The 13,843-nt window shown below is 51.3% G+C and overlaps 1 protein-coding gene across 2 annotated transcripts in view; it reads right to left on the bottom strand.

The window, feature by feature from the left end:
* LOC133271967 (Wilms tumor protein 1-interacting protein homolog) overlaps positions 1 to 12,861 on the bottom strand; it is a 78,869-nt gene extending 66,008 nt beyond the window's left edge. For both annotated transcript variants that reach the window (XM_061458510.1, XM_061458511.1), the window contains exon 1: positions 11,381 to 12,861. In XM_061458510.1, coding sequence (XP_061314494.1) covers positions 11,381 to 12,845 — 1,465 coding nt within the window. In that variant the 5' untranslated portion in view covers positions 12,846 to 12,861. The remainder of the gene's footprint in view (positions 1 to 11,380) is intronic.
* Positions 12,862 to 13,843: the final 982 nt, after the last annotated feature.

Raw genomic sequence — 13,843 nt, 5'->3', positions numbered from 1 at the left:
CTGGTTCTTCACCAGCCTGAATTCCTCCTAGGTGTGGAGCAGGAGCTGAGAAAGCCTTTTCCCAAAAGAGTAACAGCAGTTTGCTCTTACACAGCACTGAAGACTGCTTCAGCCTAACCCAAGCTGCCCCTTCTCTTTTCCCTTTTCTTAGTATGCCAGAGTGGTTTCTTGGTTTTGTTTTTTAAAAGAGCATGGTCTGGCACTCTCGAGTCACTGCACCCCACACAAGGGCTCTTTGAAGCTCTAGGGCAGTGTGGGATTTGGTGAGTGAATTGCCGCATCTCCGCTTTGCCAGAAACTACAGCAAGAGGCAAACCATGCCTTGTGCCTGCCCTTGCTGCATTCAAAGCTCCAAGCCCAAACCTGCAGTGGATTCAGCTCTTCTGCTTTCTCTGAATTGTGCAGTGACCTGCTCTGCACAGGCTGTGTGTGTTGCTATCAGGAAGCCGTGAACCACTCTCCAAGACCAGGCAACACCTCCCAGCACAGCCACTTTCTCCAACCTCACACTGGAATGTCTCCCTCAAAACTAAGATACAGAAAAAAGACTGGGATGGTCTCTTTCCTGGCAAAGCAAAACAGAAAGCTTTCTTCTAATTATCTGTAACACAGCATCTGGATCAACACCTGATGGACATTTTAGGAGAAAACACTAAATATTAATAAGCAGGACCTTTTATTTTGCTGAAAAAAAAGGCATCAAAAGGAACAAAGGGGCAACAGTACCTGGAGACCCCAGCATTCATTCACAGCACACACAGCATCAAGGAGTTCTCTATAATTACCTGCAAATCAGAGGCAATGTGTGTCACATGAATCACCTATGTTCCTCTGCCCTGTACATCCTCCCCCGGTTTAGGCTGTGATATTTTTATTATCATTTATTAGATAGAAGTCATTTATTAAATTATTTCTGTTCTGAACACAAGACAACAAGGAGAGGAAAAGCAGAGGATGCAGAACTACCTGTACCGCACCCTACCAAAATCACGCATATGGGAAAGTCAGAGTCAGGTTCAGTTTCTGGATATAGTCTCTTCTCACTGGCATTTCAATGCCCCAGGATGGTGGGATCTGCTTTCCTCAGATTCACACATATCTTCCATAAACCTGTCTCCTGCAAACAAGCAGAGTAACTTGGGAACACAGAGGCAATAGCTGGCTTTGTACAAGCTGAAAGAGGTCAGCAAGACTTAACAGAGCATCATAATCCTCTTTCACACCATCAACTCCACCTGCTCTTTGTTATTTACATCATAATTGGCTGGAATCTATTGTCTATCTGTCAAGGTACTAAACTCCCAGCTGCTAAACTTGCAGCCACAGCTCAAAGCAGCTATATACTCACAGCTCTACAGTGGATATATCCTGGGAGGTGCAGAGGCAGCCTGGCAAGCCAGGCAGAGAAACATGGTAAGGGTAAAACACAGACATGAATTTACTTACTCCCGGGTCTCTGTGGTGTAATAAAAACAACTAGAGTAGAGATGACTACAAGCTGTCAAAAACAAGCCAAACATGCCCCCATGACCTAACCAGGCCTGTCATGAATGAGAGAGGTCTGGATTTACCAGGTAAGGGTTCCATTTTCTAAATAAAAATGTACTTATTTAATACCCTGCATGGATTTCATTGTGAGATGTCTTGAGGGGGTTTCCTTCCTGAGTTAAGCCACTAAGGTCTGCACCTGTGTTGCAGGGGTTTTCCACTAGAGCAAGTGCATCACTTGCTGTGAACCACTGCTGCTTTCCAGGGCTGTATCACAGAGGCTCAGCCCTGCTCTAGCCAGGAACACGTACAACAAGCCAACCGGCTCTTCTTAGGAGACTTACACTTCAGAAAATTACATGCTTATTTCTCAAACCAGCTCAAAATCTGGACTCTAACATATTGCTGTGCAGCTCTGTTTTCTATTGAGTGTTTAGCTCTGCGAAACGTGGCTTTGATTAAAAGTGGGCAACCCACCAATTACAGAGAATTTTCACATAATGGCTTGGCAGAGAGTGAACTGCAAGTTATTAGCCATTCATCAGAACTTGTGCCTTGTCAATTACCTGTTTCCCCCATCTACACCTGAGAATTGAGATGCTCAAGGTTAACAGCATGGCAACTGCTGCAACACAAAGAGAAACACAGGGTGCCAATGTTCTATCAATTACAGCTCTTTCTGCTGTCTGGTATAAACAGTTGTTTTGTCTCAGCTGATGCTGGACTCCAAAATCTTTTGCTTCTTCTACCTTTTTCATTACTATTTTTTTAAAATCAACATTCTCTTTGAACTAGCTTAGTTACGGAGAAGTGGAAAGAAGAGTGCCAGGTGACACAGCCCACAGAGACCCTGGGTCTGATCCTGCTGTTTTTCATGTTGATGACAAGAACAGGTAGGGCAGCGGGCAGCAACACATGGGCCTGGTCAGCATGCTTTTTGAGCAGAGGAAACCGTGGACAGTGGCAAAATCTGTTCACTATCCCCTTGCTCAGAACCATTTCCCTAGTGATTATTTCCCCGTCAGTCATCACCTGGCCCAAACAAATGGATTTAGTGGGAATTTCACACTAGGAAAAAAAGACATTAAAACTGCTCTAACATTACCAAAGGCAGTGTCACATCCACAAGGCCAGGAAACTGAATCAATTAACAGCAGCAGAGACTTCAGCCATCTCAATTCAGTCAGGTCAGTGCTTGATGTACTACAGCAACAACCAACCACACTTCTCTCCCTATCTCATTAGATATCTCTTCCCAACAAAGGTTTCGAATCAGCTACATCCTGCCCCCTGAAACCCCAGGGGCTGGTACTGCCAGCACACAGGGAACACTAGAGGAGACTGAGAAAGCACAGCAGAATCACTCAGCTTCCAGCCCCAGAGCTGTACTCATGGGATCCCAGCTCCCTGTATTGCATACACTTGGGGACAAGCCTGCAGCACAGGAGAAAGGTTTATGGTATGATTGCCAGAACAAAAGGGTATTTCCCATGCCTGGGAGAGGCCACAGGGTCTCCACAGACCACAGGAAACATGATCCAAGTGAGCTGCAGCATCTAAATGTGCACAAGTGTCAAACTGCATTTAGGAATTTTCTCTTTATTTTAACTTTGAAAATTTCCGATTTTTTTTCAAGCAGCACATTAAAAGGGAGACAACATCTTGTTTTCATTTTCCAGAAGTTTTGTGGTGTCACAAGCGAAACAGTTCACCGATTAAATTAATGTTTGGATGGCCAGGAAAGCATCTGAGAGTCCCCAGCAATTCTTCCACAGTAGCCATCTATTCTTCACAAAAGCTATAAACATGTTCTGAACAGAAACATGCCTTATTCAGCCAGACATGACCTTTTATAACCTATAAAATGCCTCCTCGTGGTCCATTTGATCCACTCCCTATTTCATGCCAATATGTAGTATTAATATTCTTTGTGTTTACATGCTGCCTTCCCTGCACTTCTCCTGACACAAATACACACATTAACCCTCACAAAAACCCTGATGCATTTCAGTGCTGCTACCTGCAATTAGAGACTTCAGAATTAACCATCTACCCCAGATCTAGCATTCGCTGTTGGTGGTGTTATTCCAACCCACTCAAATCCCTCTTCAAAGTCATTCGACTTCTAATCCCTGGCACTTGAAGGGACTCAGTTCTGTCAGGTACCTGAGCTCCCAAAACCTCATCACTGGGAAAACTCTCACACATGCCTGCAGCATGCAAGCAGCGTGCAACAGCCATCAGCAGATCTCATGCCAGCCCAACCCCAGTGGGCAGCACCTACCAAACCTGACCAATACACCCCTTCCTCCAAGCACACAGTAGCTGCCACTGCTGCCCCCTAATCTCAGGCACAGCGAAGGTTTGGGCTTGCATCTAGGTTGGGTTACAATGGCTGAGCTGCTCTTGTCAGCACACGTGCACCACCCCAGCCCCAGCAACACAGAACAGAGGTTTGAACCCAACTGCCTACAGGTTTTCATGCAAACCTGCCAAGAGGAGCTTTTCCAGCATCTCAAATTTGGAAACAGATGTCACAAGCAATAAATCCTGACCCCCAGCTGAGTCCCCCTGTGTAAGCCCTTACATGTTTTATACTCACAGTAGTTCTCAGCTGAGCATTAAATGAGTGTTTGTGCTCTGGGATGCTGGGTTTTTTTCCTTAATGAGTCATAGGCCTTTTCTTAAAAGTTTGCTGGAACACATAAATGTGACATTACAGATTTAGTAAAACTGCTCCAAAAAAACAAGGAATGAAGTTTCAGATGATGTGAAATAGTCCAGCTGGAAGAGATACATGACTTGCTTGGCCGTTTTCTTGTGCTCCTCGGTATCACAGCACAGTAATAAACACAGCTATGCTGACTGGGAATTAAAACACCACAGTAAGCTTAATAGAAACAGATAAAATGTACCACACAACAGAAATATCTGCTCCAATATAGAAAAAAGGGACAAAATCTACTTCCAGAGACAGCATACACACAGGCACAGTGAAAAATCATATAAACATCCAGCCAAATACTGGCATTTACTGGTCAACTGTTAGCACATCTGCTAATTTTGTTAAAATCTGAAGGCTGGTCCTTCCTGCTACCAAATAAGCCAACGGGAATCCTGCTGCAAGCCATGGGATCTGTTACGCCCCTGGAGCATCTCCAAGCAATGCCACATCAGAGCCCCAGGCACCTCCATCCTGTCAGGACTTGATCCTTGCATGCAGTTGAATCTAGCCCTCAAAAACAAGCCTTTTTAAGCTCATAATAAAGTTTACAGATACCATGCACATTCCTGCATTTCTTCCTTTTTGCTGCTTAAATTTTGCTTTAAAATTAAAATACGTTCCCAGCTCTGTCAGAGAGGAGGCATATTGTTCAGGATGGACCTAAAAATCGAACACCACATTATACTCTAAGAGAAACCTAGTTTCTCCAGCCTACAGCTAATTCTGACTGCAGAACCACTCCGCTCAGGTAGGCTGCAGGACAAAGCACAGACTTTTAAGAGACCACAAGAGCAGCTGCACCTCCTCTTCCATCAGAGAGGCAGGGGACCCAGGTAGCAGGGTCCCACAGGATCCCAACACCTTCACCCCAATGACAGTGATTTCATAGAATCCCAGACTGGTTTGGGTTGGAAGGGACCTCAAAGCTCATCCAGTTCCAACCCCCTGCTGCAGGCAGCATAACCTTCCATTAGATCAGGTTGACCTAATCCCCATCCAACCTGGCCTTGAACACCGCCAGGGATGGGGCAGCTGCAGCTTATCTGGGCAAGCTGTTCTAATGGCCTTCTCTGTGAGTTCAGTGCCTCAGCACTGGAACACAGTGTAAGAACTTCTTCCTTTATCTAATCTAGATGTACCATCTTTCTGCAATTGTTTCAGTTTTAGTAGAACTGTTCGACTTACCACTGCAGGGTTGTTTCTTGCTTTGTGGTTTTTTTTCCCTTTCCATTGCTGAACAAGCCTTTGAAACATCTGGAAATTACTGTGCCAGATATTTTCCCCCCGTTTTTTAATAATCATTTGAGTATTTGGCAAATACTTTTGCTTTGAGAAGGCTTTCTAAGCATCCAGTATCCACATGGCTGTAACAGAGACATCAACCTCCTATTTTATTAACTGTGGATATTAAGGATTTCAGGCTAGACCAGTATCTTCGCTGCTGCCACCAAGCCATCAGCAGGAGCACCTGAAGTTACATTTAACATGAACTTCAGGGGAATTTTCCACTATGAAACATCAACTTCAATCACGTTGTAACTGCAGCTACTTTGACAGTTACCTGTTCTTTCACAGCAGCATCACATTCCTACTCTGCAACCTACAGCAGCCACAGAATCCATTAAACTATTTACTCCCAATCACACTCCACCATGTATGAACTTCCAGTGCATGATTTAACCCCAAACTGGGACATCTGCGCCCATAAATCTCTGTGGAAGATGAGGCACAGAGGGCAGGTGAACAGCTGACAAGTTGAACTGCTGGAGAATGATTTTTGTGCTTTTAATCTCACTTAGGATGTCTCCCTGACCACCCTAAGGCCACATACCTGATAGGGTTTTTTGGGCACAGGGAAGGTGTATTTAAAAAGCCTGATGTTACTTCTGAGAACTTGAGAGCTTTTGCTTGGGGAATGCAGTACAGACCTGGCTTGGAGCTTGTGACAGCCCTAAGAAACCCAGAGCAGAAATAATGAATTGCTCAGTGTTTCAGCCAGTAGCCCCTTGGGTCTGCTACCAGCAGGCACACAGCATGCTCCACACCAAACTGCAACACGGGCTCCACTCAGCCCTTGCAAACCAGTAGTATCCTTTCCACAAAGATACCGACTCTCTGAAACAGGCAAAAAGAAACTTCTTTCTCCACACACAGTTTGCATATAACGATCCCCTCAAAAGCCATCAGGCACAATGTTCACAGGGGTACACACAGTATGACGTTATCAACTGTTACCTCCATTTTCATGGAAATAGAAAAGATCTAATATTTCACAAAGAAAGCTTAAAACACATTAGCAAATACATCAAGTGTTCTGGTCACCAACTGCAAGCCCACCTAAATTCCATTCAGATTTTTAAATTTCATCTTTAAACAATGCAGCTTCTAGGGACTTACCGCTGTTGTCTGTCTTAATTTTGATCTCACTTGCATATACATCTCCCCATCCCACCAACCTGTACACACAAATACTAATCCACAAGCATAGTGTAGGGCCCAAAACCCAATCCAGATTTGCATGGATGACTACGTACATAAAGGGCAAAAAGGTCCTGGATCGGTCTAGGAAGCTATTTCTTCCCTTCACCTACCTACCAGGCCAGAGGCTTTTCATCAGAATGTTACCAGCAGCGTTTCCTGGTGGTGCTCCAAAAAACCCTGTGCTGGTACTACTGGGTGGCTTTCTGGAAAGATCCAGGAGCTCCCAAAAGGCAAGCCTACTTGCTAGGATAACAGCAGACTTTTGCTAGACAGGTGACTATAGTTATTAACAGGATCCAGACTTTGCATCTCATTCCAAGATATAACTCACTCCTGATTTGCTTGGTACACCTCCTGCATGGTATTGAGAAAGGGGCTGTTTCCCTCAGGATACAGAAGGGTCAGACAAAGGCATAAAGTAAGAAAGGTGACAACCCTCTGCAAAGGGACAGCTTGTTTCTCACTACCACATGTGGTATGAACTTGCTGTATCCTGCATATCTGATGTGGGAGGTAAGGGGGTGAGGTGACCACAAAGTGGGGAGGAAGACGCTTGATGCGCAGAGGGGGAGAAGAGCACCTTCACAAAGGGCACTGCATGGGGGTACTGAAAGATGCCAGCAAGACTGCAAACCTGCTTGTCTCTAGGCTTTGCACAAGCAGGAAATGAGACACACTTTCCCTGCCTCATTTTCTCACAGTGCATTTTCCATCTCCTCTTTACCTCCAGATAGTGAGACAATCCAGTCACTTCTTGCACTGGATCCCCCACCCTGACCATGATGAGCAGACAGCCCTTGTTGGACAATGGCTGCAGCACAGCAGGAGTTGCCAGGAGCACATGATAGCTGCCTGCATCCCTCCATCGGCTTTCCTTCCATTCCTGACAACAGGCCAGCACAGCCACAGGACATATAGAGATCTTGTTCAAAAGCAACAGCCAAATCAGCCTGACTGTTCAACACGATGACATTTCCCTGCCCAGCAGATGACAAGCTGTAGGTTTACAGTCAGTCCCACAAGGACTGCTTGATGTGGATAACCATGCCAAAAGCCAGGGTTTTGCCTTAAACTGCCTTTTTCAACATGTAGTCAGACTGAAGAATTCTGCAGAGAAAATAGGATTTAAGGCAGCGCCTGAGCTGATGACTTTCCAACACCCACAAATATCCTGTTGACACTTCAGGACGCACATTCAATTCAAAGTATCCCTGAAACAACTTTGGCAATTTACCTCATCACATACAAATACTCAGCTGAGAATAGTTATGAAAGCAAGTGAAAATACTCTTTTATTACCTCTCTTAGCATGTGCCACTACACCAAGCACATTACTAAGCTGTCACTACCTAGACAGGGGACAGGCAGGAGGTCTCAAGAGGGTGGCGGAGGAAGCCGTTTGGGCTGGGGCTGCATAGGCAGCAGCCACAAGCTTTACCCAATCCAGCTGTAGGCTGCTGCCAAAGGAACAGTGTCAGCTTCTCGGAACCCTTTCTTAGCACCCTCTCCCTCGGGTCAGCTCAGACACCTATAGACAGGGACGGATCGGAGCAGCTCACCAATCCAGCCCGGGACAACCCTCCCTCTCCCCTTCCCTCCCCTGCAGGCTCCGCATTCTGCAAGATCAGTGCGCCCATGTGGCTGCAACGTGCTGGCAGGAGCACTTGGAAGTGGCAGGGCGCTTCCCTGCAGCTGTGCAACTGGGGTTAGGGCAGATGCAGAGAGCTCCTCTGCGGCGCTGTCATCTCCAGTCACACTAAACCAACTGCGGAAGGGCGTTTTCCTCCTCGATACAGATACGCTGAAGCCAGCCGGAAAAGAGGGGAGGAAGGAGAAGGTGAGGCAGCAAAGCAAAGCACCCGGCACAGCGCTGCTCAGAGCCATTCATACCAGCATGGGCAGACAGCTGTCAGGCCCTTAGACCTGCTGGCTTGCACGCTGCTCGGCTCCCCCAGAGCCTCTTCAATGCTCAGACCCTACACATGCCCTCCATCACCTATTTATTTGCCCCAGACTGCAGGCTCCTACTGAAGCAGAGCAGTGAGATGTGGGAGAGCAGTCAGGGACTGCCAGCATGAGCATGGTTAGGGAACACTCAAACTAACCCACAAACAGAATGAAGACAGGGTAGTGTTCCTCCTCCTGTTAGTCACTTGACCTCAGTTTCAAATACACTGTTCAAATTTTCAATTCATTTTCAATTCCTCACCCTCTTTTGCTTTTGGAGGGAGAGTGGGTATGAGTGGGAGGAGGCAATAGGGGAGAACACCAAAATTACCAGTGTCCTCATATAAGCATTTACTCACTGGACAATTGAGCTCATCTAATTAAGGGGTATTAAACCATCTCCTTATTAAGGAGCATTAAACCATCCCCTCTGTTCCCTCTACCTTGTTAGACTCCAGGCTCAACACTTCTGTTCTCCATGTGCACCACGGAACACTTCACTACTGCCTCCAGGGCATGCCAGACACCAGCACCAAGGGAGTGAACACATAAGCAAAGACCAGCTGCAGTATGTGTGAACTGCTACACCAACCAATGCATTTCTCCTTGCTCCCTTTCATTAGCATTGTGTAAGACCCTCCCAGGTACAGACTTCTCCCTATCCTGTTATCACTTTGTCTTTGACCCATCAGCCTGCAGTTGTTCCTGCCAGCCCTCAATGTGCTTGCTCAGCTGAAGCTCAGCATTCACCCACATGTATGACCTGAACTAAAAAAGCAGGATCAAGCCCACCAGGGTTTATCAAAACCTCAACAACTCACACAAACCAACTTTCTCCTTTAAAGAACCCCAGTTTTCTGGGTTTCAGCTGCTCCCAGAGTATGAGTCACAGCGGCAGTCTTTGTGCTGCTACAACAAATATCCACAGAGCAGCTGGTACATATGTTCCCTAGGCATAAAGGCACAAGCTTACTGCTGATCCTCCACGGGACACATCTGCCAACATTCACGGCACGCTGCAACATGTTACTACAGAATATACCTGCAAATAGTGACACCTGAAACTGGCAAATTCTTACAAATTAGGAAAAACCCACCCGCAACAGATTCCCCAGCGCTGCTCCTGGAGTTGCTGATCACCCATGCAGTTCCCCTGACCACTGAAAACCCTGCTCAGAGCTTCAGGACAAGGTTGTTTCTTACTCTGAATACATCTTATTTCCCAATCTCCAATGCATACCACAGAAACTCTGAAGGCAGCGTTTCCTGCACTCAGTGAGCATGTTAACTGAGCCCTCCCATTCAGCTTCTGCACAGACAGAAGCAAACTCTTACTGTCCTCAGCTGCTGAGAAGCACCATGCCAGATTCCAGACCCTGCAAAAGATGCCGTGGATGACCGTTAGCTTTCTTACCAGTCCCACAAGGGATGGAGGGACACAGAAAGCACTGTGTTCAGCTTCCCTTAGGCAGCTGACAACAGCTTGTAGAAATGATGCCGCTGTAGTTCACAGAAAGATTTTCCCTAGTAGGGGAGAGTACTGCTCTGTTAGCTACCTTCGGTTATCAGCCCAGGTCTGTCTCACTACAAGCCTCTTGCAGATGCTTGCAAGGAGCCCTGCAACTCCACCTTCCCATGCAGAGTGCACCAATACCATGCCAAAAACACTCTGAATCCCCGTGTTTAAACTGGGAACCAAGGCAATCCACGACTCCATCCTCAGCAAGGCTCATATCATATGCCACTAAGAAGCAGCTCTCACACGTGAAGGCAGTGCACAAAAGCAGAGATAAGTGTCCCCTCAAAGGCCACAAGTGGGGGCTGGCTCACCCACAGACCCTCTTCTTCCGAAGCTTCTTTATCCCTCCTCTGCCGGGAGCTCTTGCACCCCTACACGACAGCCCTCACCCCACGACTGAGCTGGGGACAACCTGCTCCCGAGGACTGCCTAGGTCCTGCAGTCACCCAGCTCACCTGCAGCCCACAGCGCAGTATTTGCATGCTCCAGGATCATCTTTCAAAGGCATCTTGGCCTTTTCCACCCAGCACAAAACAAGAAAGACAAGGGAACTTAATCACTAGTGTGACTACAAAATGCATTCACTCATATCAAGAAGTTACTTTTGTTCTATGAAGGAGCAATAACAGTTCAGGAGATGACCAACGGGCTTGGTTAACCTCAGCAGGGACAGAGGGCTCTCCTTGCCCCAGACTCCCATCCTCGGGAAGGTGACGACCCATGACAGCTTTTCAAGCTCTCAAGGGCAGAAACAAAGCCAGGATTCCACTCTTACTAAAACTAACACACGGATTTTACTGAACGGGCCACTAAATGTTACTTCACCAGCCACACTCATGTCTGTAAGAGTTATCGCACAACGGTAACTTCGTTGACATCGTTACAGGACGATGTCAAACGCCACAGCCTCAGGGGTGTAGGTAACCAGTAAGCTCAAGAGCAAGAGAGACAGCTCCTGCAACACCTCAGACAAGCCTCCCATCGGCACGTGGACGGGAAAGCACCACGTCCCGGCATTTTCTGCCTAGTCTGTGAAGACTAGATAGAAAAGATCACCCCCCAGGAACGAGCTATGGTGCAAGTCCTTCCGACACCAGCTGGACAGTTAGAACTGCGGCGATACGGCCTTCCAGCAGGTGCCTGGCCCGGAGCAAGTCCGGGCACCACACGCGGCTCCACACCCTGCGCCCCCCAGCCCCTCACCGCCTTTCCTCACTCACCGAAGTACTCCTTCTTCATGTGAATCTCCAGCTCCTTCTCCAGCTCCAGCGTCAGCGCCTCCAGCCGCCTCTCCGCCTGGCTGGGGCCGCTCTCCCGGCACGGCGTCACCTGGTAGGGGAGCTTGAATTTGGGTGCCGAAACGGAGCCTTTGGTCGGGCTGTAGGGGTAGGGGGGCACGGCCTCGGGGATAGCGGCCGGGTGGTGCTGGTCAAGCCGCGGCGGGGACTGGGCATGGATCTTGCGGTAGACGTCCCCCAGCTCCGGCGCGGCGCCGTCCTCCTGCAGGCCGGGTCCCAGAAGGGAGGAGCGGGGAGAGGGCAGCTGCAGCTCGGAGTAGGCGCTCATGGAGCCGCGGGAGCTCCGCGAGCTCTGGCTGGAGATGCTGGAGCGGGGGCTCACCACGGTGGCTCCCGCCGCGACGCGGCCCTCGGGGCCGCAGAGGCTGGAGCGGGGACTGGCCAAGACGAAGCCAGCGCCGCCCGCAGCCTCCGGCTCGGCGCTGCTGCCCGGCGGGCCGTACCTAGAGTCCGAGTAGCTAGAGCGAGGGCTGGTGGTGCAGGAGTACTGGCTGGCTGTGCTGGAACGGGGGCTGGCGTGGCGCTGGTCGTAGCCCATGCTGATGCCACTGGTGCGGTTGCTGCTGGGCTTGCTGCCGCCAGCGCCGTCGTAACTGGTGAGACTGGCGCGGGGACTGGAGTGCTTGCTGGTGTCGCTGGCCGTGCTGGCGTAGCTGGAGCGGGGGCTGAGGGCGGCCCCGTCGTACTGCACCAGGCTGGCGCGGGGGCTGCCGTACTTCTCTTGGCCGGGTACCACCAGGCTGGACCGCGGGCTGGAGAACTTCTCGTAGGGTAGCGCGGCCGCGCCGCCCAAGCTGGACCGTGGGCTGGAGAACTTGCCGTGCTCGGCGACGGGGCCCGGCGAGGAGGCGGCCAGGCTGGCTGCACCGTACCTGCCGTCCGGCCCGGCGCCGGGCACCCGCCCTCCGCCTTTGGCCACGTAGCCGCCCTCATAGGCACTGCCAGCGGCGTAGCGGTAGCCCTCGGCCGAGTAGCGCTTGCCCTTGTCGGCGAAGCCGCTGTAGCAGGGCAGCGCCACCTCCGAGCGGGTGCACAGCCCCTCCTCGCAGCACAGCGGCCCCGCGCCCGGCGGTGGTTCGGCGGCGCGGCCGTTGGCGGCGCGGAGCGGGACGCCCGGCGCCGCGGGCGGGTAGACTTTGCCGCAGGGGGCGGCGGTGGGGAAGGCTTCGGCGGGCGGCGGCGCGGCGGTGCCGTTCATCTTCCGGCCCCGCTGCTCTGCCGTCATGTGGGCGGCAATGACCCGCTTGGTCTCCTCCAGGTCGGGGTGCAGCACCATGTCCCGGCGGCCACCCCGGCCGTACGGACCCTCCGGGCAGGGTTCGTAGAGGGACAGATCCTCCATGAACTTGGTAGCCTTCAGTGCCATGTCCTCCACGTACTTCTCCATGCTCGGCCGGTGCCCGGCGGCGCGGCGGGGCAGGCACGGCGAACTCTGTGAAAGCACAGCCCGGAGCAGAGAAAGGGGAAAAAAACAAAACAAAACACTCCAGAAAGCACCACAAAACCAAAGAAAAAAAAAACACCCCAAAAGCAAGCCCCTTCCTGCGGTCCTGGCAGGGCAGTGCCGGCGACGCGGCTCCCTGGCCGGGAGGCTGCGAGGCGGCGGCCAGGCGAGGCGACAGTCACCTCAGCGGCATCCCCGGCTCCGTACAGCCGGGCTCCCCGGCAGAGCGCGGCGAGCGAAGATGAGAACCCCTGTGTCACTTTCCAGCCTTAAATAAGTTGCTCGGTCCAGTCAATGGCGCGCTGCGCGGAGGAATTTGCTTTCGGCGGCTCCCTGCCCCCGCCGCCCCCGGCCGGCCGCCTCGCGGAGGGGCCGTGATCCGGTCGGCACCCCCGGGGCGGGGGGCGATAGGTGGCGGCCGGCACGGAGGGGCTTTGCGGCCCGGCGAGCGGAGCGCGGGACGCGGCGAGGCAGGGACTCCTTTGTGTGGGGCAGGAATGCGAGGAAGGAGACTGGGCGCTGCGTCCCGCTGGAATGTAGTTAATGCTGGAGCCAAACAATGATTTTCACCGAGTCAGGCTGGGAGAGGGCGTCTGCGGCGCTGCTCGCGGCTTCCTCTTCGCGCCGCCCGCTCTTCTCCGTGGCCGGCACCGGCCAAGACCCCCTGTCCAGGGCTGGCTGCCTGGCGGTGCCGCCGCGGGCCGGTGGGGCTGTCACCGGGAAGCCGAGGCTCGGCGCAGCGCACCTAGGGCGGCAGCGCACGGACGGGTCTGTCGGGGAGGCGGCCACTGGGGTCCCACTTTCCCGGGGGGGCTCCGCTGCCCTCGCCCCTCCACGGAACTTTCTGGCGGGTCCCTCGGAAAGGGGTACCCCCCTTCTATCCCCCGAGCTCGGGGTCGGGGGCTGCGGTTAGCGCCGTGCTGCCCGTGACTTACACGTGT

The sequence above is a fragment of the Pezoporus flaviventris genome, unplaced genomic scaffold (genome assembly GCF_033815535.1).
Source record: "Pezoporus flaviventris isolate CSIRO_AGI_PZ_B2104156 unplaced genomic scaffold, CSIRO_AGI_Pfla_v1 ptg000027l, whole genome shotgun sequence".
Lineage (NCBI taxonomy): Eukaryota > Metazoa > Chordata > Aves > Psittaciformes > Psittacidae > Pezoporus > Pezoporus flaviventris.
Note: the sequence above shows the minus strand (reverse complement) of the source record. Positions and strands in the feature narration are given on the sequence as shown.